Below are 23,251 nucleotides of genomic sequence, written 5' to 3'. Positions count from 1 at the left end.
AGGAAAGGCCACCTTACCCCCCAGTCTCCCAACTATACAATAATAAGCTTGTAGGAATAATGTGATACACTCCTCTGTTTTTGAAAAAACAATTGAATGAAATATATATGTTGCTCTATTTCTGGTGGTTCTTCATGGTCCCAGCATACTTATATCTAAATATGTTTATTTACGTATTTTAATAGAGGACCCATAAGCCAATCTGAGTCATCTTCCAATTAGCTGGTCTTGGAGGCTCTGTGCATTAAAAGCTTTTGAGTGTCAAAACCAATGCAGATAGGAAAAGTTTATTTGCATCCCATATAGAGAGGCTCAGCAGGGACATTGTTTTAAAAGGTGGTTCTTTTACCTATTTGTGACCTATCCTGAAATAGTTCTGTGTGCCTGTCGACTGACAGATAACAGGATCCTTATTTGTCTAGTTAAGCCACTTTCTCCCCTTTCTGTAACCCATTTGTCTGGGTTCAAAGCAAACGTCTACCGCTTGGTTTTTCCTGACTGTCTGCTGACAGTCTGGCCTCCTGTATCTTTTGCATCACCATCACACAGGTGCCTTTCTTTTTTGAGTATTTTAAGTCAGCGGACTCTGTGTGAAATTACAGTCTGGTAGTTCAAGGATTAGCAATCACTGGCAAGACAACTTGCATAACTTTTCATTCTTGCTTCGCCATGCAAGCTCTCGTCTTGATGGATGCTTTAAAAAATGCTAATTGAAAACCTTGCAGCAAGGGCTATTAGAAGGCAACCTGCTTCTGACTGATAGCTGCGTTGCCGGCTAGGCTTTGCTAAAGAGTTTGTCTCCCTTATCTCTGTAGCTGCCAAGGGGGGAAAAGCGACTTGTTTGGACATGTTACATTTCTCATGTGGCTGTACATCTCTCTTTGTCCCTCCCTCATCCTCTCTCAATCAGACCAATATTTTATTACCGTGGCAACGAGATGATGGCAGTGCGGGTTGGGCATTACAAGGCCCATTACTGGACCTGGAGCAATTCCTGGGAGGAGTTCAGCCAGGTAATTGAACTTTCCTTCCTTCCTTCCTTCCTTCCTTCCTTCCTTCCTTCCTTCCCTCCTTCCTTCCTTCCTTCCTTCCTTCCTTCCTTCCTTCCTTCCTTCCTTCCTTCCTTCTTCAGAATTACACCCATCCCTCATCAAAACATCTACTTTAATGCAAGATAGAGTTTTAGGGAAGTTAGGAAGGTGTTAAAAACACTCTTAGTGGAGGTATAGCTTGTATAAAAGTGGGGGAGCATAACTGCCAAGCAACTGGAGTATAAGTTCCTTTCCAGCAAAGGTGCTATTTTCTCTCCTACCCTGAAGGATGGAAGTGACCTCTGTTCAGGCATTGCCAGAGTTGTGGCAGTACCTTTGATGAAATGTCACAGAACATATGGCTTTAGGTAAAAACCAATACGAGTATTTTAAAAAAGAGAAGAAGAAACATTTCAGGCAGGGCTTCCTCCCTCTACTTCTGGGGCTGAATAAAATTTAGCAGGGTTCCTGACTCTGCTTGGCTGCATAGGTGCAGTAGTGCAGCACCCTGAGCGACCAGTGTGGGCCCAAAATGTCTCTCACCTTGCTGGGTACTGCCAGGTTTCTATGCACCTCTGTGGCTGATACAGTTGGGCCATCCCTGCTACCGTGGGCAGGGCTTTTGGCATCCCCTCCTTGGCTTGCTGCCGCCATCTACCCTCTATCAAGCAAAACTGCAGGGATTTCTGCAACGGGATCCCAAAGGGGACCCGACGCTCTTCTTGGGGCCACCACAGGGGTGCAAGTTCACTTGTCCACAGTTTATGTCTCTAATCTTATCAGGAGATAGTGGGGAGAAGCTGAAGATTGTGTGTGGTTGAAGAAGAGCTGCCTTTACCCCTCGTGGTCCACAGATGGTATTTTATAAACGGGAGAACACCAGTTGGTGGTTTACTTGGTCCTCTGAGATCAATTCTTATCGGTGCTTCCCCCTTCTGTGTTTAGTTTTACCCCTTTCTCTGCCTGCTTCTACCTGTCTCTGACTGCTCACTGACAAATTTCTTCAGCTATACTTGCTAAGGTGGCCTGGCAATGCAGGCTGCATTTTTAGAAAACTTAGCATTTGGACTAACCCAGTATCTTCAAACTTGGCAAAGTTAAGACGTACGGACTTCAACTCACAGAATTCTTAAAGCTGCCAAGTTTGAAAAACACTGGACTAACCCTTCCGGCATGCTTAACTTTTCCTGGAGGTGGCTTCTGCTTCGTTCCCTTATGTCCCAGTTGCTGTCCAAGGTCTCAATGACAGCCCTTTGGGAGAGGAGGAGAAGAACCTTTCCCAGTCGCATTCAGACATGCTTTGCTCCTCCAGTCAAGTTAAGCATCTAACACCTGCTGAAACAAAGGCCCACCTTTCACTTGGATCTCTTGCTACATGACTGCCTTGTGTGTCTGTGAGAAAGAGCTTTGATAATGGAAATGAATTACTCATTCCCAGGGTTATCCTCCTGCGAATGGTGGCAGACATGCAGTTAAGGAATGTTTATTCCTTTCTAAGTCTTTGTTTAACTGCTAGTTGATAAAAGTCAGCAATTATACTGTATATCATAGGGTGATTAAAAATTCACTGCTTTCCTGCTTGCTACGTGTCTGCCTTTGTGTTGTCTGTGGTTGATGTGGGTAAAACTGGAGCACCAAATTAGTGGACAAACCACCATTAACAACATGCAGATTGTGCGGGGGTTAAAATTTGTTCCCATTCTTCTTCTTTTGGTGCTCGGATATTAATTGCAACACTGGCTAGTAGTCTTTTTTTTTTTTAAATAGAATGCTGAATATCATTATGTTTTCGATTGCAGGTATTTGAAACACTCCCAAAGTATAATTGCTGTATAAACTCCCTTTTGCTGTCTCCGGTTTTCTTATCAATAATATTGATAGTGAGGCTGGGAGATACACCAAAAAAAAGCAACTTGAGGTTGTTGGTTCCTTTATGAAAAAGGAACATTAACACCTACACTGAACACGAGAACAGGAATTCCAACAGCCAGCAGTAACACACACTGATTTGCCATCCACTAGAGCATCAGGTAATGAAAGGAGCTCCTGTCCAGGGTAATTGCTGGACCTCCTCAGTGGAATATTAATCGGCTTTTTAAAGGGATGTCTTGCTCTACTGGACCCAAGGGAATAATGCAGAATTTACCTGTATCCTTCTTTGGAGCTGACACTTGTCCTGAACTGGCTGGAACGCCTCAGTTCAAGACTGGGATGATGGATGAAATGAGTACTCCACCTGGGTCTTCGGTAAACCAGGCCAAGTGGCTCTGAAATTCTTGAATACCTTTGGAGACCAAAAGAGTGGCGCGCTCTCTGTTGTGTGCAGCGACAGGAGTAGGCAGCTTTGGGGGTCTCACTCCCCTTCCCAGGTGATCGTATGGTTGGAACGACAGTCAATCAAGGCCTTTGCTCTGAACTTGTGGAACTGGTCTTAGCTTATCAATTGTGGGCTCTCTTCTTGCGATGCTCCTGCTTAACTGCTTGTTATTTGAATTCATTTTCCCTTCAGTAAACTTCTTGGAAATGGAGCTCCCAGATTTCTTTTTCCAGAATTCCTAGCCAGGGTGCCCAAATTATGGAGGGTGAAAGGAGAAGGAAGGCAATCTTCTCCCCACCTCTCCCCAGTTTAAATCCTACATCAGTCTAGCCACTCTGTGCTGCTGGTGAAGTGAGCAGCAGCAGCTCTCACACGCTTCTGCCTTTTAATAAAATTGGCTAGTTGGAAAAGGGGCTACCAGGCTCCTCCTGATTTTTTGCCACTATAGACTAACATGGCTCTCCTCCTATACTGGCAGTTTTTTAGTTATTGTGCTCCTAAAATCTCAGGGCTATGATACACCAGAGTATTGGTTATTGTTCTTTCTTCCTTAAATTCTTGTCATGCTTAGCCTCTCCTAGCTGGTCTCTCAGATCAGCATTATTGTCTCTGGCGAAGACTCCTGTCTGTGATAACACACTTTTCTGCCCCTGCCCCAAACACACAGACCCTTGCAAGCCCTTCTTAGCTGGTGATTCTAACTTAGAATTTCCCTTTTCTTGTCAGAATCTGGGAGTTGAAGTCTACACATCTTAAAGTTTAAAAAAAATCTGTTTTCTAGGTAGAATACTTTGAAATTCACCTCTTGCTCAATTATGAGTATAAATGCTCTTTGTGAGCACCTGTTTTTCTCAAAATGCCAAAAGAAGTCATGCAAACCGACTCAATAGGAAATTCACCTGGCTAAGGCGAACCTGGCAGAGTTGTTTTGCAGCTGTAAGTTGTGCAGGAAGAATATTTACCTAGCTGCCATCCAGAAACTGTAAAAAGGCCATTGTGATTTACAAGTGGTTCTTGTCTGTGCAGTTTTAAGTTGTCATAACACTTCGAAGCTGATTAATGGGTTGTGTTGAGCAGAAGGAAAGTTGAGTGCGGGTGGAGGATGGGGTGAGAAGATGCTTGTAAATAGCTGAAGAATGGAAAATGTTATATTTCTGGAGATGTATTTATTTTCTGAGCATAATAATAGATAACTCTTTAAATCTGAGTAGACAGAGTAACATCTCAGATGCACTGGAGAATCAGTTAGAGATGCTGGAGCATTTGGAGATTTGGAAAGGAAGCAGGTCTTTGGCTATCGATGCCATGTTGTTCTGGAGATGCTAGGACTCCCTCCAGCCTGTCTCTCTGGTTTATTCCCAAGTGGGTCACTGCTGCGGACTAAAGGGGGTTTTGTCAGCTGCACTTTCCTTTCCAGTCTGGACAGATAAGTACACCACCCTTGGGCATTCACATCTCTGAAGTCCAAAGCAGTCTGGCACAGATGTGAGGGGACCAAAGGGGTCTTGGGGTATAAGCCACAGGATGTGAATAGCTATCTGCCTCTTTGGTGCCCAGCTTCTGCTTCTTGCAGAGGATAACCCCTCTCTTCCCTTCCCCCCATCTGATCTTACCTTATTCTAAACCTCATACAGCAGTGCAGTGGTTCATGTTATGAAAGTAGCAGTTCTGTGTTTGGAATCCAAAAGGCATATTTTAGCTCACTTTTCCTTCAAGGGAATCAAGGTCCTTGATCATACGTGATTATTTCCCTATTTGAACCTCACAAGAAGCTTATGAATAAGGGTTAGGATGAGAGAAGGAGATGGAGAGAAAGGAACTAGGTGGGCTTCATGGGGATTTGTACCCAGAGCTCCCTGCTTTTAGCCCAACCCTCTATTGTGTTTCTCAACCTGCCTCTGGGGCTTCCCCGTAATAGCAAGGCATAGAGATGAAAGGCCAATCCCTGACTGCCCTCCCACATTCTGTTGCTGCCAGTGGCCCAAGGGCTGACTTGAGGAGAAGATGCCTTTGTCAAAATCTCTGGGTGGATTTCACATTAGCTGACAGTTTCAGCTTCTCCCTGGAGTTGTCAGCTCCATAACTCAGTTACTGTGCATTTTTAAAAGGTCTTTGCCTGTGTTTATACCAAGACTCCTATTTTAACACAAAATGCCAGAAAGCTTTCCATGCTGTTGCCATTCCAATGTGAAGCAGTCAGTAGCACCTTTTCTGCCAAGGAGAGCATCACAAATAATTACAGTTGATTGTGGTCCTGGGTGTATGGGTTAGCCACTGATGACTTCTGCTTGAAAGCTGATGGAGACTCTTGGATCGCCCCAAGTCCCTTTCAGACAGGTGGGGTGATTTTGGCTCCACAGCATTTGCTGGGAGGAGCTTTTTCAGTGTGGGAAGAGCCCACACTGTATCCTAATCCTGGAGCAGTCATAGACAACCTGGTGCTCTCCAGCGCCTTCATCCCTGACCAGAAGGGCCAATAGCCAAACATTATTATGGGATTCATCATCCAAAATCTCTTAGAGGGCACAGGTTGTCATTCCTTTTACTGGAAACCCTCAGTGTCACTGAAAATAACCTCCCACTCCATGGAATGATTGCAGCCCAAGAACCAATATGGTCACCAGGATTCCTGGCTCAGTCCACGAGACACTTCTGTGGTGGTTGTTTTTAGTGGCTCTTTCCTCTTCTTGTGCGGTCTTCCATGACTATTGGAAAAGGAAGCTTCTGCAGGAAGACATGGTTGACGGAGCGAATAGCGTACCCACAACAGAATGATCGAGGTGGTGCCCAGGCGATGGGTTGCCAGAGTCAAAGGATATTAACGTGTGTACTTGCGGAAAGCCAACTGGCACCCGCCTGCTGCTTAGCCTCATGTTTATATTCCTTGAGCATCTGTGCTTATTGGCTGGGAAACAGATGCAGGGACATCACAACTGCAGAGCAGGGTGACCAAGACTGTCGGTATGTGTTGGAGGCAGAGGGAGAAAGTTACGCTGTTGGGAAGCAGCACAGGAGGCAGAGCAGGGCATCCTATCCCTGAAGAGGATAGACAGTTCCTTATGCTTGAGAAACGGCCTCTGGATGCTTCTGGGAAGTCCTTAACACATCAGTAGAGAGTGAAAGTAGGCTGCTGTTTAGCAGTGACGTCGCCTGATTTTTGGATGGGAGGGGTGGAGGATCCCGGGCCTGTTTTTAAAAAGTCTGGCAAATCTTTAAGGTTCTTTTATTGAGAATTTACATTCTGCGTTTCCCCTGGTATTAGGCTTCAGCACTTCCAGGCTGGCACACCAGATGCCCCGTGATGTTTGTTAATTTGAGCTAGCAGCTGCTTCTGCTATTTCACAGTCGCTGACCTGAAATAGATTGCTGTGGCACAAGATGTGCAGAAGTAGCGGAGAACCTTTGCATTTGAGTTGCCTCGAATGGGGACGTGCAGAGGTATTAAGGAATGCGGAGGGAGCAGAATGTCCCTCTGGTTTTTCTCTTCAGGAAAGGAGGAACGGCTGCGGTCTCCCTTGGGAGAAATGTAGCTGGTGCAAGATGGCTGCCTGTTGGCCCAAGCGGTTCGTACCGTGTGGGAACAAAAGCAGGCTTTCAGAGAGGGCCAGTGCCACGGCCGCGGAGCTCCATGCGCGCCCTTAGCGGGAGATGTCTGTTGACTCTGTTGCGGTGCCCACCCGAGGGGGTGGGTCTGTGTCTAATGACCTGGAGATAGATTTAACCCACCCTAGGTGATTAGTTGACTGCCTGCCTAATTATAAGCCTGGGCTAACAGGAGAGGGGAAGGCGCTCTGTAAGCAGAAGCATGGCAGCAGATAGCCAGAGCATAAATTCTTACCTCACATGAAAACATTTGCCCCATAGGAGCGCCATACTGATTAGCACACTCTTAATTAAATAGCCTTTTTGATCTGCATCCAAATCGCAACTTGTGTGTTCTGGTCTTGGCTCTTATTAGCTCTTGTCGTCGTTACCGTATCACTTTTCTTTCTAAACAGATTTGGGCTTTTACTTTGCAGAAAGGCAAAGCTTGCTGGTCTCTGAGGTCTGGGCACCGGAAGGTGAAAAGGTCAGACACCTCCACAGCCATTTAAAATCCATTACGGGGCGCCTGCTGCAGCTTAGCAGAGCCCTCTCTCCCTTTTCTTTCTCTCCAGCCACTGAGACAGGAATCTGTAGCTCTGTGCAGGTAAATGGGATTTCTTGAGCTTCTAACCTTTCTTACTTTATTGAAAAGCAGAATATTAACTGCTCCACTGACCAGCCTATCCATTAAAGACACACCGGATATTTTTAGAAAATGGTTTGCCAATCAAATCCCCTCCGAGGTCCGTGGAGAGACTTTCGGCTGAACGCTTGTTTTATGTGCAAGCAGTACAGCTGCGCCACCTCTCAACCCTCCCTTAAATAGCTGCCCTTGGTCTTCTGTGGAAGCAGCAGCAGCAGCAGCAGCAGCAGCAGCCCTGGAGAATCTGGCCTGGCCTGCTGAGCTGCTGTGACCATCAGGGATAGGCAAGGAGGAAGTCCTCGGAAGAGGCACACGCCTTCCTTTCCTGGCCCCCACCAAGGTTAAGGCAAGAGTAGGATGAGCTAGGAGAGTCCTGGAGCGCGAGGATGGAGAACGCCATCTGAGCCAGAGGATCGGCGCTCCTGTCCTTGAGCCCTTTCCTGTGAAGAACCAAGGAATAATGCCCAGGGAGGGAGGGAGGGAGAAGGTTCCATTCCATCCCCCGTCATCTGTCCTACCCTTTGATAATTGAGAGAATTGGGACTTAGGTTTCTAAAAGCCACCCAGCCACCCACTTGCCCTCTTTTCTGCCATGCCTGTTCCCTTGGCCACGTGTCTAGGTCCAGACTGAGCCTGTCAGGGGTGAGATGTTTGGTATATTCAGGGTTGGGAAGGTCTCCATCAGTTATGAAGTCTCTTGGCATCTTTCTGTTCTAGGCTCAGGGTTGAAATTGCACCATAAGCAGTTAAGGCATCATCAGATTGGGGGGCTGTCCTTTCCCAAGCAGAGCCTCCACCTGAATAGGGAGTGGGAGTGGGAGGTTGCCCCTTTTTTTTTGAACAGGGGTGGTTGGCCAGGCAGGTTGCATGAATCCCTGCTGTACCTAAGAAGTCTGCACTGCCATCGGAGATGTTCCAGCCTGCACTCCTGGGTGCTCACATGTGGGTGAACGAATCCAGAGGGTGGATTCTTAGCAATTCCTAACATTGTGGGTGGGTGTGTGGTGTATACTACAGTCAGTAAGTGTGCGTGAGAGAGAAAGAGAGAGAGAGATTGTCCAAGAAGGAACAATTCACCTTTCAGCTTGATGCACCCAAAGGTCTGGATATAGTCTGGGCCTGGATGGAGAGCAATTGGAAAGAGGCTATCTTGACCTTTCCAGCAGCAGGAAGGAAGAACATTCACGTAATAAATTAGGAAATCTTCTGCCGTCAATTTAAGTCGAGTAGCCAGTTTGTATGTGGATGCACACTTGCAGAGCGTCAGTTATTTTTATTTATTCATCTAAAATATCTGTACTCCCTTTTTCTGCACACAAAGGACTGACAGAAATAATTAATAGAGCAAGATACGAATATTCATTTGGAGCCTAGATTAAAGCACACAATGCATGCTGTCATTCATCCGTAGTAGAAAAAGATGATTTCAGTGAATCCTTCTGAACCACTAACACTAATGTTAAAAGTCATCTCAGCCTTGGGCCTGTGTTCATTTGCTTCTAGGCTTCTTGACTCTCATGCCCAGAGATTCTGACTAACAAAGGCAGAAAACGTTTGGGCCTCTGCAGCTCCTGGGGAGGGGGCATCTCTTTGCCTCCCTTTGCCCGACCGCTTGCTACCGGTCTTCACTACTGACTTCCTCCTTCTTTTCTGGTGCTGCAGGGCATCGATTTCTGCCCTGGGCAGAACGTTTCTGGCGTCACCACCCACGACCAAGAGGAGCACTCCAAGCTCCCGCTGCTCTTCCACTTGGGAAGGGACCCTGGAGAAAAGTATCCAATCAGGTGAGGCGGGGGGAAGTACCTGAGAGATGCGCCTCCAATCCAGTGAAGGAGAGGAGACTATGTGGACATGCTGGGGAGGGAAGACAACTCCAGTCTAGGTAGGCAGTTTATGATCCTTAACTACTAGTTGATTGGGGGGGGGGTTCAGACCCTCATGTTGCCCTCTTTTAATCCTCCGAGGACTGGCAGGCCCTGGATCTGAATGGAAAACCCCCGTTGCGATAGCTTGGTGAAGGTATTCCCTGCCTCCTCTTTTTCCCAGCCGCTTTGGGAGTAATAGTGAATGGTAAGGAAGCCACATAGATCTAGAGAAGACCAGGAGCTACACATTGGAGCAGTCAGGAGAAGGGAGCAGGGCTCACTGGCTCCATCCAGTTGGTGCTTTTGGAAGGAGCAGAGCTGGAATTCACCCCTCCTCTCCCCACTGGCTGGGGAATTCTGGGAGTTGACGTCCACACACCTTAAAGTTGTCAAGGTTGAGAAACCCCATTCTAGATCCTGGAAATGCAACCCATGTCTTTCCGCTTGGGACCTGGTATCTGATTTTTCTTTTTAAATCAGCTTTGGATCCTTTATTCAGGAGCTCTCCCTCCACTGACTTGTGCTGCCTTCTTGTCATGGTAGAAACATCCCGGCTTTTATTTTCTTCGTTGCAATTCAGTCATTTTCGTTTGCAGGGATGTTCTAGGGCAGCAGGCATGTTGTGTGTGTCTGTGTTAATTTAACTTAATTATCCCCCTTGGTGGCCAGCCTGTTTGGAGTCCCCGTGTTAATTGGGGGTGGGGTGGGGGCACGCACTTCCTGGTCCAGAGATAATTTGACTCCAAGCATCTACCAGCAAGGGCCATGTTGCCTGCAAGCAAGCAAAACAACAGTCAGTATTTCTGTCCACAGGGAAGGGGAAGAATGCTGGTGTCTTTGGGAAGCTTTACACCCGGGATTACCTCCTGGCCCCTTTTTCCATAGGCTACCACTGAGGAGATAGCAGGCTTGTTCCCTAAGGATGCGAGGAGAGCTGTGAAGCTAGATTAGACTAGAGCCTCAGCAACTCAGCCTCGGCAACTTTAAGACGTGCGGACTTCAACTCCCAGAATTCCCCAGCCAGCTGTGAGTTGAAGTTCACACATCTGGAAGTTGCTGAGGCTGACAAACACTGGACTAGAGGCCAGGCAGCTGGCCTCCCAAAGCTGCAAGTAGATGTTCTGCAGACGGTGTTTCACCTCCTACACGACTTACCCTGGCCTCTTTTAAAACCATCCCTAAGTTGGCCACCTCCATTATTGGGTCAGTGATTTCTACAGTCCAAGCAGGGAGTGCCAGGTTGGGAAGGCTGGCTTAAGGCAGGGCCTGGGAGATTAGCATCAATCAAAATGTAAAGGATGGGCGTGTGCCTTCGAGTCCGTGTTGAGTCCCCGGACGAGCCCCTGCAGTTTTCTTGGCAAGATTCCGGAAGTGGTTTGCCCTTGCTTTCTTCCTAGGGCTGAGAGCGAGGGACTGGCCCGAGGCCACCCAGCTGCCATTGCACCCGAGGCAGGACTAGAACTGGTTCTAGCCTGATGCCTTAACGCCTACACCAAACTGGCTCTCGGGTGTAAAGGATGAGGGAAGGTGAAAAGACGCTTGCTCGGTTGCGGGTGGAGCCCAGTCAGCTTCCCAGGGGGAGCATTCTATAGGCAGGGAGCCACCCCAAGGAAGCCCCCTGCCCATTTTCCTGAGATGGGGGAGGCAGAGAAGGCGGCCTGCAAGGACCAGGTTCATATGGAAGGAAGGGATCCTTTGGGTACTTGGGGTCCAAATTCTGCCAGGCTTTAAGGGCAGAAAAGCTGCTGCCGGGCCCTCAAGTTCTTCCTTGCAGCTGAAGCAGTGGAGCCACGTGAGCGAAGGGCACCTTTTAATACAGGAGTCTGAATAATGAAGAACAAGGAGAGGATGTGATGCCTTCATTGGGCCCGCTCATATGGGGGGGGGCTTTCCTGGAGGGGTAATCCTGCCACTGTTACCAAGTCCTGACTGTGTGTCATATGCACGCATGTGACTTTGCAGATAACCCAAATCATTTTGCCACCTGGGTGATCGTCCCTTGGTTTCAGTGACTGCAGGCAGCTGTGTGATGCTGGAAAGGGAGAGCAAAGGACATGAAGCTTGTGACCGTCGGGGAAGGAGGCAGTATATTGCCCCAGCCCCTTCCTCTCAGCTCCAAGCCGTCTTTATGCTGCAGGCCACAGCAGGGTTAACAATGGGATGAGTTCTGTCCGGATCTGCTTCAAGTGGGAGGAGAGGGGAACAGATTGCAGGAGCACAATTACGCTAAATGAACTAAACACACATCACACCTGTGCCTGGGACCTCCTGCCTCCAATCCATCCCTGATTGGCTCTCCGGGGACCTTCCAAAGGTAAAGTGTTAATTAGTGTAATGACCCTGGACGCCGTCCACTCTGCTCCTTCATCCTGCGCCTGGAATAATTCTGCGTACACAGGGGGAATCTCGCAGGCAGCTCCTCTCCGCGCCACCTGCTCACCCCTGCGCTCTTCCCTTTCATTCTTCCACTGCAATTCCCACCCTCTCTTTGGTAGGCTTGAAGAGATGGAATACAAATTTAGGGGAGCCTGGGGGCAGAGCTGCCTGTCGGTCTGCAGAGGCAGTCGGCATTCGAAACACCTGTACAGGTGTAGCCCCATGCCATCACGAAAATTGCGGATTTGAGACGTGAATTCCCTTACTGCTTTGAGACATGAATCCTCTTGTCATTTTCGGCCTCGCGGACTGGTGAGGCGGCGCTCATTCCCGGGGCTGGGGCTGCTTGCTGTGGAGACTTGATGCTCCCATGCCATGCAGGTGCCCCTGGGAGCCAGAATGTTGCCCCGGCCTGGCCTGCTCCCAGGTCACACAGCTCTGGGGATGAAACAGGAGCAGCTGGCTCTGGGGCAGATGCTGCTGGCCCCCCCGTGAGAAGGATGGGGGCCCCAGGCTTGCCCACAGAAGAGCCACAGTTCAGTTCGGTCTTGAGTTAAGAAGCAGGCCATGCAGGCCCCTGATGATGGGTGGACAGCCCCCACCGAGGGCAGCTTTGCCTGTCCTTGTGGAGGGTCAACTGCTCCAAAGCGCAGGACCTGTTTTGCATTGCAGAGGATCCCTCAAAATTAGCTTCCTAGCTGAGAAAGCAAGATCAGGTCACCCGCTTGGGCCGCTTCCCCTTGCAACTTCCTTCCACTTGGCTCTGAGTCCTGGTCTTGAGCTTGATTGCAAACATGCACAGACACACCGCACGCTTCCTTTGGGGCACTGGAAGGCTGAACGAGAGGATGGTATTGGTAGGAGCGACTTGAAAGTGCTGCCACGTCCCATGCGTGTGAATGCGTTTGATCTTGGGAAGGAAGTGGGCTGGCTGCAGCCTGGCAATTGGGGGCCAGCAGTGAGCTCAGACCAGAAGCAAAAGAGAAGCCCGAGTGGGCAACTGTTTCTACATCTGTCTATTTCTAAATGTAATTTGCAGTTCTTTGTTCCCTAAGTGACTTTTAATATGATAGACAGAATGGGATTGCTGGGCATTAGTCCTTTGTTTAAGACGTGCTCGAAATAATACCACAGGGAAAAGGAGCATTAAGCCACTTGAACAAATACCTGCCAAAGTTTATAATCCTGATAAAAATAAGAGGGCCGAGTGGGGAGTGATTTCCAGCTTCTCTTTAAGGTAGAAGGGTAAAATCATAGCAACTCTCTTGTCCCCAGTCTAGAGCGGGTAGTTCGTGGGGAGTTTTGTTCAGATGAAGGGAACTTTCTCCTGCCGGGGGGTTGCTGATCGTCCCCAGAGCTGCTGCTCTGTTAGGGAGTGGGGAGATGGGGCTCGATGTTGAGGTGCAGCACAGGGGTAGGGGATCAGCTCCAGAGGCAGCGGTCTTCTGTTCCAGTCTCTGAGATCCTTAATTAAAAAGGGTCAGGAAGCAACTGATGAGAAACGCTCTTCTGTCTTCTACAGAGCAGCCTGGCAAAGCTGGATGCTTGCTTACCTTGATCCCTCGAGAGAGAAAGGAGGTTCCCCTTCACTGGATGTGTCTGGGCAGATACTAGGCCGTCACCTGTGGGGGGGCGCTTTCCTTTGGATTCTTGCGCTGAACGGGGTTGGACTGGATTGCCTCCAAAGGGCTCATCGGGTTCTGGGGTTCTGCAAAGCTTCAGTGGGCTGGGGGTGTCATCAACCAACATAGGGCTTAGCAGACAGTTGGCACGGCGTATCTCTTAGGACATCCCATCGTCTGGCCAGGCATAGCAGCACTCGCTGCATTTTGGGGTCTGTGACAGCTGCCGTTCTCTTCCAGCTTCTCCAGCGCTGAGTACCGGTCTGTTTTGAAAAGAGTCTCTCCCATTGTCCAAGAGCACAAGGCAATGCTGATCCCCGGGCAGCCTCAACTGAACGTCTGCGACAAGGCAGTCATGGTAAGGGACGGAAACGTAAATGAGCCTGAAGCTGCTTGGCTTCTGTTGCACCTTGCGAGGAAGATGTCCTTTTATGCTGTCCATGTCCATGAGGCACCTGGGCAGGGTAGAGGTCTAGCAGGCAGGGGTCTGCGTTTCTGTGGAGCCACCTAACTTCCAAAGGCCAAAGCTCCTCTGTGCCACCTCCTGGCTTTGTTTCTTCCTTGCAAAATTGGCATGAAAGGAAGGCTTGCCCTTTACATGCCAGCCACTGCGGGCAGGGCTGGAGGTCCCCTGCCTGAAGCACTGCGAAGACACCGTTGGTCTGTCCTGGCCAGGTGGGCCCACAGAAGGGGCAGCTTGACGCCACGTGGGGAATCCAGGGCCCTCCAGATGAACTCCCTGGATAGGGGTGGCCTTGCTCAGGTGGTATTTGGCCTTCCCTGTGGCAGGAGGATTCTGCTGCACTGTTCTCACCAGATGGGGAAACGCAAAACGATGCCTTGGAGTATCTCTTGGCAGAAATAATGTGCAGAGCAAAGCTCATATAACCAATTCCTTGAGCATGCTGATCTTGTGCAGTTTCCTGCCACATCAATAGGCTGAATCCACAAAGCAGCGGGTTTCGAGGTGTGTCCCCAGTGGAGGGTTTTCGAGCAGGGAGAAGCCACAGTTGAAATTGCCCTACAGCTCTCAGCTTGCCTGGAGCTGCGCATGCCGCAGGCTGGATTTGGACTTCTGCTTCAGGTTTGAAACCCAAACCCCTCTCCCTCTCTGCTGATGCCAGCCTTCCCCAGCAGGACCGCCTCGCCTCAGCCTTCTGAGCTGCACCTACAGCATCTCCCCCCTCTTCCCTCTTAGAAGCCCACCACCTGTGAGAAAACGTGGCTGTCAGTGGCTGAAAGTCACCCTTGCCCACTCTGTCCTCTATGGATTTTGCTTAGCAGGGGAACTTAAGACGGGGAGTTCTTGCGGCCTACGGCGATACCATACCTGTGTGAGAAGGAAACCTGGCCTTTGCAGCAGTTAAATCAGGGCATTCCAGTTCCCCAGAGCCTTAAGCCAAGGTTTATGGAGCCATGTCTTAGCAAATAAACCACAATTCCCTGGGTTTACGTTGGGCTAAGCCATTAACCATAGTTTACAAGCCACAATGGTTTGGTTGACATAACATGCTAAGTCAAAACCACACAAACCACAGGATGGTTTAGGACAATACGCAAACACCTTTTGTGGCACATGAGGCTTCTCTGCAATTCTCTTAGGAGGTTGAGCTTAATGGGATGTAATGCGTTCGGCACCACTGTTTCAGTTCCTCCACTTACCATTTCGGAAGTGAAAAATGGGTTTTGAAAGCCCTGTTAATTGTTCTTTAAGTTGCCCAGAGAGAGAGAACAGGCTTTCCGATGCTTCCTCCTCTCCTGGTTGGGCATCATTGCCCCCTGGTGTCAGCCATGCAGAATTCAGAGCCCAGGGAGGAGATCTTCCGTGTTGCAGACGCTCTCCTTCGCTCTCGTGCTGAGCAAAGGCAACAAAAATAAGGCCAGCGGGACAAATGGGCGAGGACGACCTTTAGCCACTGACAGCCAGATTCTTCCGCAGGCAGGTGGGCTTCAGAGAGGGAAAGTTGGAGTTGTGGGGGGAGGAGATGCTGAAGGTGCTGTCCAGGAAATGGGAAGGAGGCTGTGAGAAAGAGGAGGAAGATGGCACAGGTTGGCTGAGAAGCAGGGAGAGGAGGCGAGCCAGGCACACCGCTGGGCTGACTGGGCTCCAAAGGTGGCTTGTACGCTGCAGTCTGGGGCTTGGTTGCATTAGCCAATGTGGGGCAATTTGACTGCATGGAGGCTGGCACCTCCTCTCTCCAGATGTATCACCCGAGAGCTCTCTCTCCTTGCGCCCAGCATCAGCAGCTGGCTTGGGCGAAGCTTCCTCTTCCTCCTGCCATGGCTTAGTCCTGGCACACAGTGGAACACAAAGCCCCCTGTGGGATTGCTTCAGTGGCTGGCTATCCTCCCTCTCCTGATCCTGCTCCCGCGCCCAGGAGGGAATCGTTTCTTCCTTGGAAGCCAGAAGAGTGTTCTCTCCTTCTGACATTGCCTCTCCTCTGCAAAATTTGAGCTAGTTCCAGCGAGCCGCAGAGGGACAGAGGCTCGGTTCCCCCGTTCAGTGTCGCTATGTAAATGCCTTCTAATCCATCAATTGCCAGACTAATCCATCAAACTGCTCATTAAAGCACAAATGTTCTTATCGTTCTCACCCTTGGCCTTCTGAGACTGCTGTCTTCTCCTGTGCTCCTTAGATAATCTCCACAAATATGTCTGTGCAAAATAATTACAGAGCCTTTCTAAGTCTAAGGCTTGCTCGCTGATCATGACACCAGAAGAGGACTCAAGTCAGCCCCTTAATCGCGCTGGGGTGGAAGAATGGGAGGCGACTGTGGCCGATGCCTGGCCCTGACGCCAAGGAGATCAGGCTGCCAGATCCTGGTGCCGCTTTTGCACCAGGGTCCGGCAGTGGAGTATTCTGATCACATGGCAGCTGTTCCAGAAAGATGCCCCTTTGCTAGAGATTGAGCATCGGCCAAGCGCTAGTGGGGCTCCCTTGTTCACCGATCTCCTGCCTCGCTCAGGAGCTCCAGGGCCGGCGCAGCGCACCCCGCTCTAACGGCCACGGGGAGGCCCAGTGCGATATTCCCATCGACGGGATGGTCCATCGGCTGCAGCCAGCGAAAGGCGGTTCTGGTGATGAAAAGGAGCTCTCCAGCTCTGTTGGTCCTTAGATAGGCCACCAACCCGGTGGGCAGAGGGAGTCTGGTGGAAAAGAGACGGAGCTCCGAACCACGGAAACCCCTGGTCTGAAGCTAGCCTTGGCCCCAAACTCACAAGGGCGGGCCGTCCCGTCTCTTTCATTTGCCCGTCAACAGTAGGGGAAGGGTAATAATTACAGGCTTGCAGTGAAATAATCCCCATGAAGCATTTTGAATCATAGAAAGAAACGCTATGTAAATAAAGCCGGGAAGCGCAGGGCGGCCTGTTCAAGGCAGGTGTCCTTCGGGCACTGAGGCCAGCAGGAGTTTCTTCTGGAACATCCAGAGGACATGGGGCTGGGAAAGGCTGGCCTGCCGCCTTTCATCGGGAACGGCATCTCCCAGCCTGCGGGTCTCTTGGGGGTGTCTGATACCAGCGGGCTGCTGACTCCAAGCGGCCTTGAGAAGCCCTTTGCTCCTTGTTCTGCTCAAAAAGGAAATGGGGGGGGGGAGCACAGACACTTGTAGCAATTCCCATGCAGAACCTAAAGCACAGGGGCAGGGGGGGCAAGGGTTCCCTACAGTGGGGAAAGGGAGCCACGGCGTCTTGGTCAAGGAATGAGCCCAACCATAGCTTTGCAAGGGTTTCAGCTGCTCAGCTCCCAAGGGCGCCACTTTTCTGGAAGCACAGAGATCCAGGGCCGGTTCCAGAGCCCTCGCTTTTGCAGTGATGGGTAATGACGGCTAACTCTCTCTCTCTCTCTCTCTCTCTGTCTTACAGAACTGGGCTCCTCCAGGCTGTGAGAAGCTGGGGAAGTGTTTGAAATCTCCCCCTCGCAACCCGAAGAAGTGCTTTTGGCCTCACTGAGTGCTTGGCCTTGGCAAACCCCACTTGCCGCTGTCCAGCAGCTGTGGCCACCCAGCCCTGGGGACGGTGAAGTGGGCTGCTGCCACTGCTGCTGCACGTTCAGAAGAAAGCATCATTGCAAGAATTATTTCAGAAGGATCGCTTTGGTCCACGGGTCCCCCATCCTTGATCTCAGGGTGACTTTAATCTCTCTGCACTGAGCCCTCAGGAAACAAAAGAACGCTTCTTACCTTTGCAAGCTGCAAATTCTCCTGTCAGAGAAACCGCCTCCCCTGAACTGGTTGCGAATGGGGGGTCTGTGCGCTCCGGATCTGCGGGGGCATCTTGGTGCCCCCAGAAGTCGTGTGGGTTCCAGAGCTGCTGCAGATTTACCATGCTGGACTCCATTGTTCAGGGGAATGTTTGGGGCGGCTGGGGACCAAGATGCGATCCCACTGGGTGTGGGGCCGCTTCTGTGAGAGGAGCATTAGCAAGGTTTGCGGGGTTTGAGAGCGTAGCCAGGGGTGCAGAGGAATTGGGCTGGAAAAGGTTCGTGGAACCACCGACTCAGCAAGCGACTCGCCTGTCAGTAGCGCCTTACAGGAACACCTAAGTGGAACCTCCGTGTTCAGTGGCAGTGTGGCTGTGCAGAACAGATGCTTAAGAATAAGTTAAAAGGCAAGGCTGCTCCTTCCTCCTTGTCCAGGTACCAGCATCCTTGAAACACCTGGCTCGCCACTGCAAGGGCCAGAATTCTCTATGCAAAACTATGACTAACATCCTTTTCAAGACGCGGGTCCCCAGTAGTCCCACCACAGGCTTCTCAGGACGTGCCAAATCCTTAGTGAAGAAGCTACTGCTATTGTGGGTTTTTTAAAAAAAGAAACATGATTCTGACAGAATTAATTTTATATCTGTTGATGCCAATTTTTAAGAAATACTGCTGTGCAATTGTAAGAAATGAAGGCTGATGCAATATTCGAGTGGCGTCGCCATGTCTTTTTCTGGAATTCTTTGCCAAAGTAAGGCAATGGATGCCAGAAGCCCTTGCTTTTGAAACAGACTAACTTCAGTGCTTGAGCGCTCCGAGTTGCAGCGTGGCACACGTTGCTCGAAGTACATCTGAACGCTGAACTCTGAGCTCGGGCGTTGAGGATTTCCTGATGTTCCTGCTTAAACAATACTGTGGGGTGGCTCAGTTTCATTTAAGGAGACTCCTGGGAGGCAGGAACTTAAGAATGGCCCTCGGATGTGCGTGTCCTTTAGCAAGTCCCTTTCCGACTAAACTTTACAACAGTAGTCTGCCTTGCAGGGTTATCTGGAAGACCTACCAGTAGAGAAGATACTGCTCTACCAGGTCAACCAGTGAACAGGAGCACTAGATCTGGCAGGGAGGGAACAGCTCACAGAGCCGCAGGAGGCCTCCCTGCAATTCCAGCCTCTCCCCCCCCCAAATTCTCTGGTGCGCTCGGTCGGTGGCGGGAGGGGCCGCCGGCTCAGGGTGGCTGTGGATGGAGGTCGTTTGTCTTTGGGAAGATCTGGGTCTTCGCAGGAGCGGCTGTGGACCTGGCCTGGCCTGCTTCATCCCACCAGCGGCCTTCTAAGCCATGCACGTTCTTCTGGGAGGGCGGCCGCCCACCGCGGGCCTTTCTCGTCCGACCGCATCTTTTTCATGACCGCGAGCCACCGGTGGTGGAAGCGGAACTGCTCCATTTATTGGGCCACATCCTGCCCGCTTTTCGGGAGCTAGTGGCGCGCTAGGTGGGGTTCTTCCAGCTTTCCTCCACCGCGGCTTTCTAAAAATAAAAAAAGTTGCACGAAAACCAGTGGCCCAAAGTCACCCTGCGGCCCCACGGCCGAGGGGGCGCCCCCGTCCCCGTCCAACGCCTGGACCCGCAACGGCGCTCCGGGGAGAGCCGAGCCGAGCCGAGCCGAGAGACGCAGCGGGGCTCCGACGTTCAGCCTTTGACTTCGGACCCGGCCGGGGCGCCGCCGCCGAGCCTGCCCCCGAGGCTTCGCGGCGCGAGGCTTCCGCCGGCGGCCTTTCCCGCGCGGCCCGCCCCGGCCCGGGGTCGCGAAGCTGGCCGGGTCTGCCGCGGCCCGTCGAGGGCACAGGCGGAGGGGGGTCGCCCTTCGCCCCCAGCGCGAAAGGGCGCGGGGCTCACCTGGCGGCGGAGCGCCCCGCCCGGCCCGCCCAGCCCAGCCCAGCCGCCCGGAAAGCGAGCCCCCCCCTCGGCCAGCGGCGGCGGCTCCTCCCTCCGTCCCTCCCCCGACCCTCCCGCCCGCGCATGCGGGTTGCTCCCCGGGAGGAAGCGGGGCCCTTTCGCCATGAGCGCCCAGGAGGAGCAGAAGCGGCGCCTGATCCGCGAGCGGATCCGGGACTTCCCGGACTTCCCGTCGCCCGGGGTCATTTTCCGGTAGGGGCCGCGCGGCGGCGAGGGCGAGGGGGCCGCCGAGCACGCGCGGAGCGCCAGCCGGGGGGCCCGCGGGGGGCGCCGCGGGGGCGCAGAGCCACGTGCGGCGCCCGGCGGAGGCGCGTCGCTCTGGGCGGGCACGGGGCTCTGCCGCCCGCTGCGCCCCCGGCCTGGGCGGCTGGCCGCGGGGAAGCGCTCGCGGGGATGGGGGGCTCGTGGAAGCGGGGACGCCCGGCGGGGTCGTTCCCCCCCCCCCCGACTAGCTGAGCAGGGCCCTGCGGGAGGAGAAGCCCCGAGAGGCGCGGCCGCCGCCTCGGGGAGCCAGGCGGTTGGGGTCCCCCGGGGCGGCCCGCGTCACGCAGCCCCCTCCCGCTCCCGCCCCCCAGGGACATCAGCCCCATGCTGAAGGACCCGCAGGCGTTCAGAGCCGCGATCGACCTGCTGGAGTCCCACATCCAGGCCTCCCACCAGAACATCGACTACATCGCAGGTGAGCCGCGCGCCGCGGGCGGATTTTGGCGCCAGGTGCGGCTTTGGCCGGGCGCCGGCCTGGAGAGCCCCCGCGCCCCGCCGCCAGCGCCCCTCCCTTCTCCGGGGGCCGAACGCGTTCCGTCAGTGGCCCCGGACTGGTCGTCCCGCTTCCGTCTTCCTCGGAGGAGCTCGGCAGGGGCAGGGGAGGAGAAGACGGCTCTGGAAGTTAGCGCCCCCCCAAGCCTTTCCTGTCCGCCCCAATGAAAGTCCGAGCTTGGCTCTCCTCCCAGCGTGCCAGGTCTTCGTGGAGCGGACGGCGGGTGGCTAGGCAGCCTTCGGCCGGGCACGGGGAGTCGCCTCCCGCACTGCTTGTAAAGACGCCCTCCGCCTCCCGGCCTCCTGCCGGGCCTGCGCTCTGGGTGACCCCTTCTTTGCTCCGCTTCTGCCAGGCCTCGATTCCCGCGGCTTCCTCTTTGGGCCCGTGTTGGCCCAGCGGCTGGGAGTTGGATTCCTGCTGATCCGCAAGAAAGGGAAGCTCCCGGGGTCCACGGAATCCATGTCCTACGCTCTGGAGTATGGCAAGGTCAGTGTTTGTTGGGGCAGGTCCGGCTCGGGCAAAGTCCCTTCCGAGAACGGAAAGCTCACCTGCGCGCAGCCTGCCAAGGGTGACCGGTTGGCTCAAAGCCAGTTGCTTTTCTTCCTTCCTGCAGGCAGAACTGGAAGTCCAGAAGGACGCGGTGAAGCCAGGCCAGAGAGTCATCATAGTCGACGACCTGCTTGCCACGGGAGGTAAGCATCCTCTCCAGTTGCTGGCCGAGTGGGGAAGGGGGCTAGCGAGAGGCTTCTTTTACTCCAAGCAGGGGCCATTCTGTATTTTCAGTGCTGGCTCTAGGAGGGACAGCAGTCCACAAACAAGGGCACCATAGCTCCCATCGTTCCCAGCCTCCATGGCTTTTAGCCTGTAAGTTGAAGAAGGCTGAATGTGGGGCTTAGGGCAATGTCTTGCATTTCAAAGCTTACAAAATGAAATGCTTCAAGACTGGGCTGGCTTTCTCCCCCCCCCCACTCCCTTTTTTAAAATCCTGTTTCACCCTCTACCTAAGCATGGACTTCCCTTTGCAAAAATGGATGTGTTCATTTGCCATGCATCAGTTATCTGCAGCGTTTTAGCCAGGCTCTTTGCAACACCAGGACGAATCTTGCAACTTTTGGGTTTTGTTTCAAGATGTTTTGCAACTTCTGCTGCTGTAGTAGAACTTGCTGTGCCATGCAAGGGGGATTGGGGGAAATTTGGGGATTTCCCAGAAGGTGTGCGGAGCAAGTGGACTAAATTGTGAAATAAAGGAAGGAGGGTGGGGGAGCGAATTCAGGCTGGGACCTTGCATGGCAATTACAACCTTTCTTAGTTCACTTTTACAGGAAAAAAAGTGGTCTGATTTATGTGCTGCCCCTCTCCCTCAGAGAGCATGGCGGGTTCATCCACGGTATCGTTTCTAGTATTTAAGAACTGTAGAGGATCGAACCAAGGGCTAATGCTTCCAGCCTTCTGTCCCCATGGTGGTCACTGTGTGCCTGTTGCAAGCCCACAGGTGGGACAGGATCCCTCCCTTCAAGTCCCCCCCCCAAACAGGAAGAGGCAACAGGGAGAGGTAGATGGCACCTAAATTGAGAAGCAGTATGGCCATCACGATTAGTACCCAGGGCGGTGGTGTGGCCAAGGTACTCAGTTGGGAGCGGGGAGACTCGGGTTCAAGTCCCCTCTGATCACAGCCACTTGGGGGGGGGGCTTTGGGCCAGTCACATTCTCTCAGCTCAACGTCTCTCACAGTTGTTGAATGAAATTGGAGATGGGAAGGTGGCATACGGCACCTTGCATTTGTGGAGGAAAGGTAGATCTGAATTTATCAAAATATTTTTCCGTCACCCTCTTGACTCACCTAACAGCTTCTCTTGCCCCCCCCCAGGTACCATGCGAGCTGCCTGTGAGCTGATGACGAAGCTGCAAGCCGACATCCTGGATTGCTTGGTGCTCATCGAGCTGACATTCCTCAAAGGGGCAGAGGCACTCAAACCCTTCCCTCTCTACTCACTATTGCAATATGACTGATGCCTGGAGAAGCTGCTCCTTTGGTTAGTTCTGTCCCGCTGCCCAGTTTCCAGTGTAGCTTTTCTCACTCCTGCCCCCCTCCTATAATTGGCCCTGAACTGTAACTGGGGGCGCCCAGTTTTTGCTGTACCACGCTTTGAAATCACTTGATGATTCACCCATCAAGGGCCAAGCGGGCCTTGAACTTCCCAAGAGAAGCGGGGGCTTGCCACTCCCGCACAGGTTGCTCAAACCTTGAGCAATCGGGGCACGCTGTGCAGTTACGTGGTTAAAAAGCACGCCAGGTAATTTAAATATGCTCTGAAGCCTGAGTCATTGGCAGCCAAAGGTCTTTTGCAATAGAGCCCCACCACACAGGGTTATGGCTGGGGCACGCATGGATCTGTCCCTAGAAATTATCATGCAGACTCTGATGCTCATCTCAGATGAATTAATGTTTCCTTCCTCCTCTTCCAGAAGCTAAAGAGAACAAGGGAAATGGGATGGGCAAACTGCTTTCATAAAGCCAGTATGCAGGGTCTTAAGCAACCCAACCACAAAACCGTTTTGAGTTTGACTTCACTCCTAATCCCCCACAAGTTCGCTCCTGCAAATGTTCCTGGCCACTCCGTTTTGACAAAGCCAGCTAGAACAGGGGCTATGCGTGTCCACACATGTTGTTTGGGTTACTTACCAGGCAAGAAGGTGCTTTTTCCTAGTTCCCCTGCAGGGGTAGAATTAGGCTGTAGCTAGAGAGTCCCCCGCTCGGCTACCCTGGAAATCACCCCATGAGCAAACACTTCTCTCTGTGTAAAGACGTGACGATCTGCTATTAAATGTACAGTGCCCTTGCACCTTTCCCCTGCGTGGTTCCTTAAGGCCTTGGGGCTGCACAGGTCTGGGGGGTGGGA

At 52.2% G+C, this 23,251-nt stretch overlaps 2 protein-coding genes across 2 annotated transcripts in view; both read left to right on the top strand.

Moving 5' to 3' along the window:
- Nucleotides 1–18,352, top strand: part of GALNS (galactosamine (N-acetyl)-6-sulfatase) — a 39,705-nt gene extending 21,353 nt beyond the window's left edge. The window contains exons 11-14 of the mRNA XM_088136226.1: nt 911–1,013; nt 9,239–9,360; nt 13,680–13,797; nt 17,304–18,352. Coding sequence (XP_087992352.1) covers nt 911–1,013; nt 9,239–9,360; nt 13,680–13,797; nt 17,304–17,390 — 430 coding nt within the window. The 3' untranslated portion in view covers nt 17,391–18,352. The remainder of the gene's footprint in view (nt 1–910; nt 1,014–9,238; nt 9,361–13,679; nt 13,798–17,303) is intronic.
- A 1,277-nt stretch (nt 18,353–19,629) lies between these two features.
- On the top strand, nt 19,630–23,199 carry APRT (adenine phosphoribosyltransferase). The gene is made up of 5 exons (XM_088136232.1): nt 19,630–19,786; nt 20,170–20,273; nt 20,704–20,837; nt 20,965–21,043; nt 22,219–23,199. The coding sequence occupies exons 1-5, from the start codon at nt 19,698–19,700 to the stop codon at nt 22,359–22,361; spliced, it is 549 nt and encodes a 182-aa protein (XP_087992358.1). The 5' UTR covers nt 19,630–19,697; the 3' UTR covers nt 22,362–23,199.
- Nucleotides 23,200–23,251: the final 52 nt, after the last annotated feature.

The sequence above is a fragment of the Python bivittatus genome, unplaced genomic scaffold, assembly GCF_059951505.1.
Source record: "Python bivittatus isolate LINGU-HERP-01145 unplaced genomic scaffold, Pbiv_v1 ctg000190_np1212, whole genome shotgun sequence".
Lineage (NCBI taxonomy): Eukaryota > Metazoa > Chordata > Lepidosauria > Squamata > Pythonidae > Python > Python bivittatus.
This window is presented reverse-complemented; position numbering and strand designations above follow the sequence as displayed.

What these genes read in the sequence shown, in the direction of transcription:
- APRT (XM_088136232.1), top strand. Translation starts at nt 19,698, where the DNA reads ATGAGCGCCCAGGAGGAGCAGAAGCGGCGCCTGATCCGCGAGCGGATC. An exon ending in GAACATCGACTACATCGCAG is followed by an intron (nt 20,274 to 20,703) that starts GTGAGCCGCGCG and finishes CGCTTCTGCCAG; the next exon opens with GCCTCGATTCCCGCGGCTTC. An exon ending in CGACCTGCTTGCCACGGGAG is followed by an intron (nt 21,044 to 22,218) that starts GTAAGCATCCTC and finishes GCCCCCCCCCAG; the next exon opens with GTACCATGCGAGCTGCCTGT.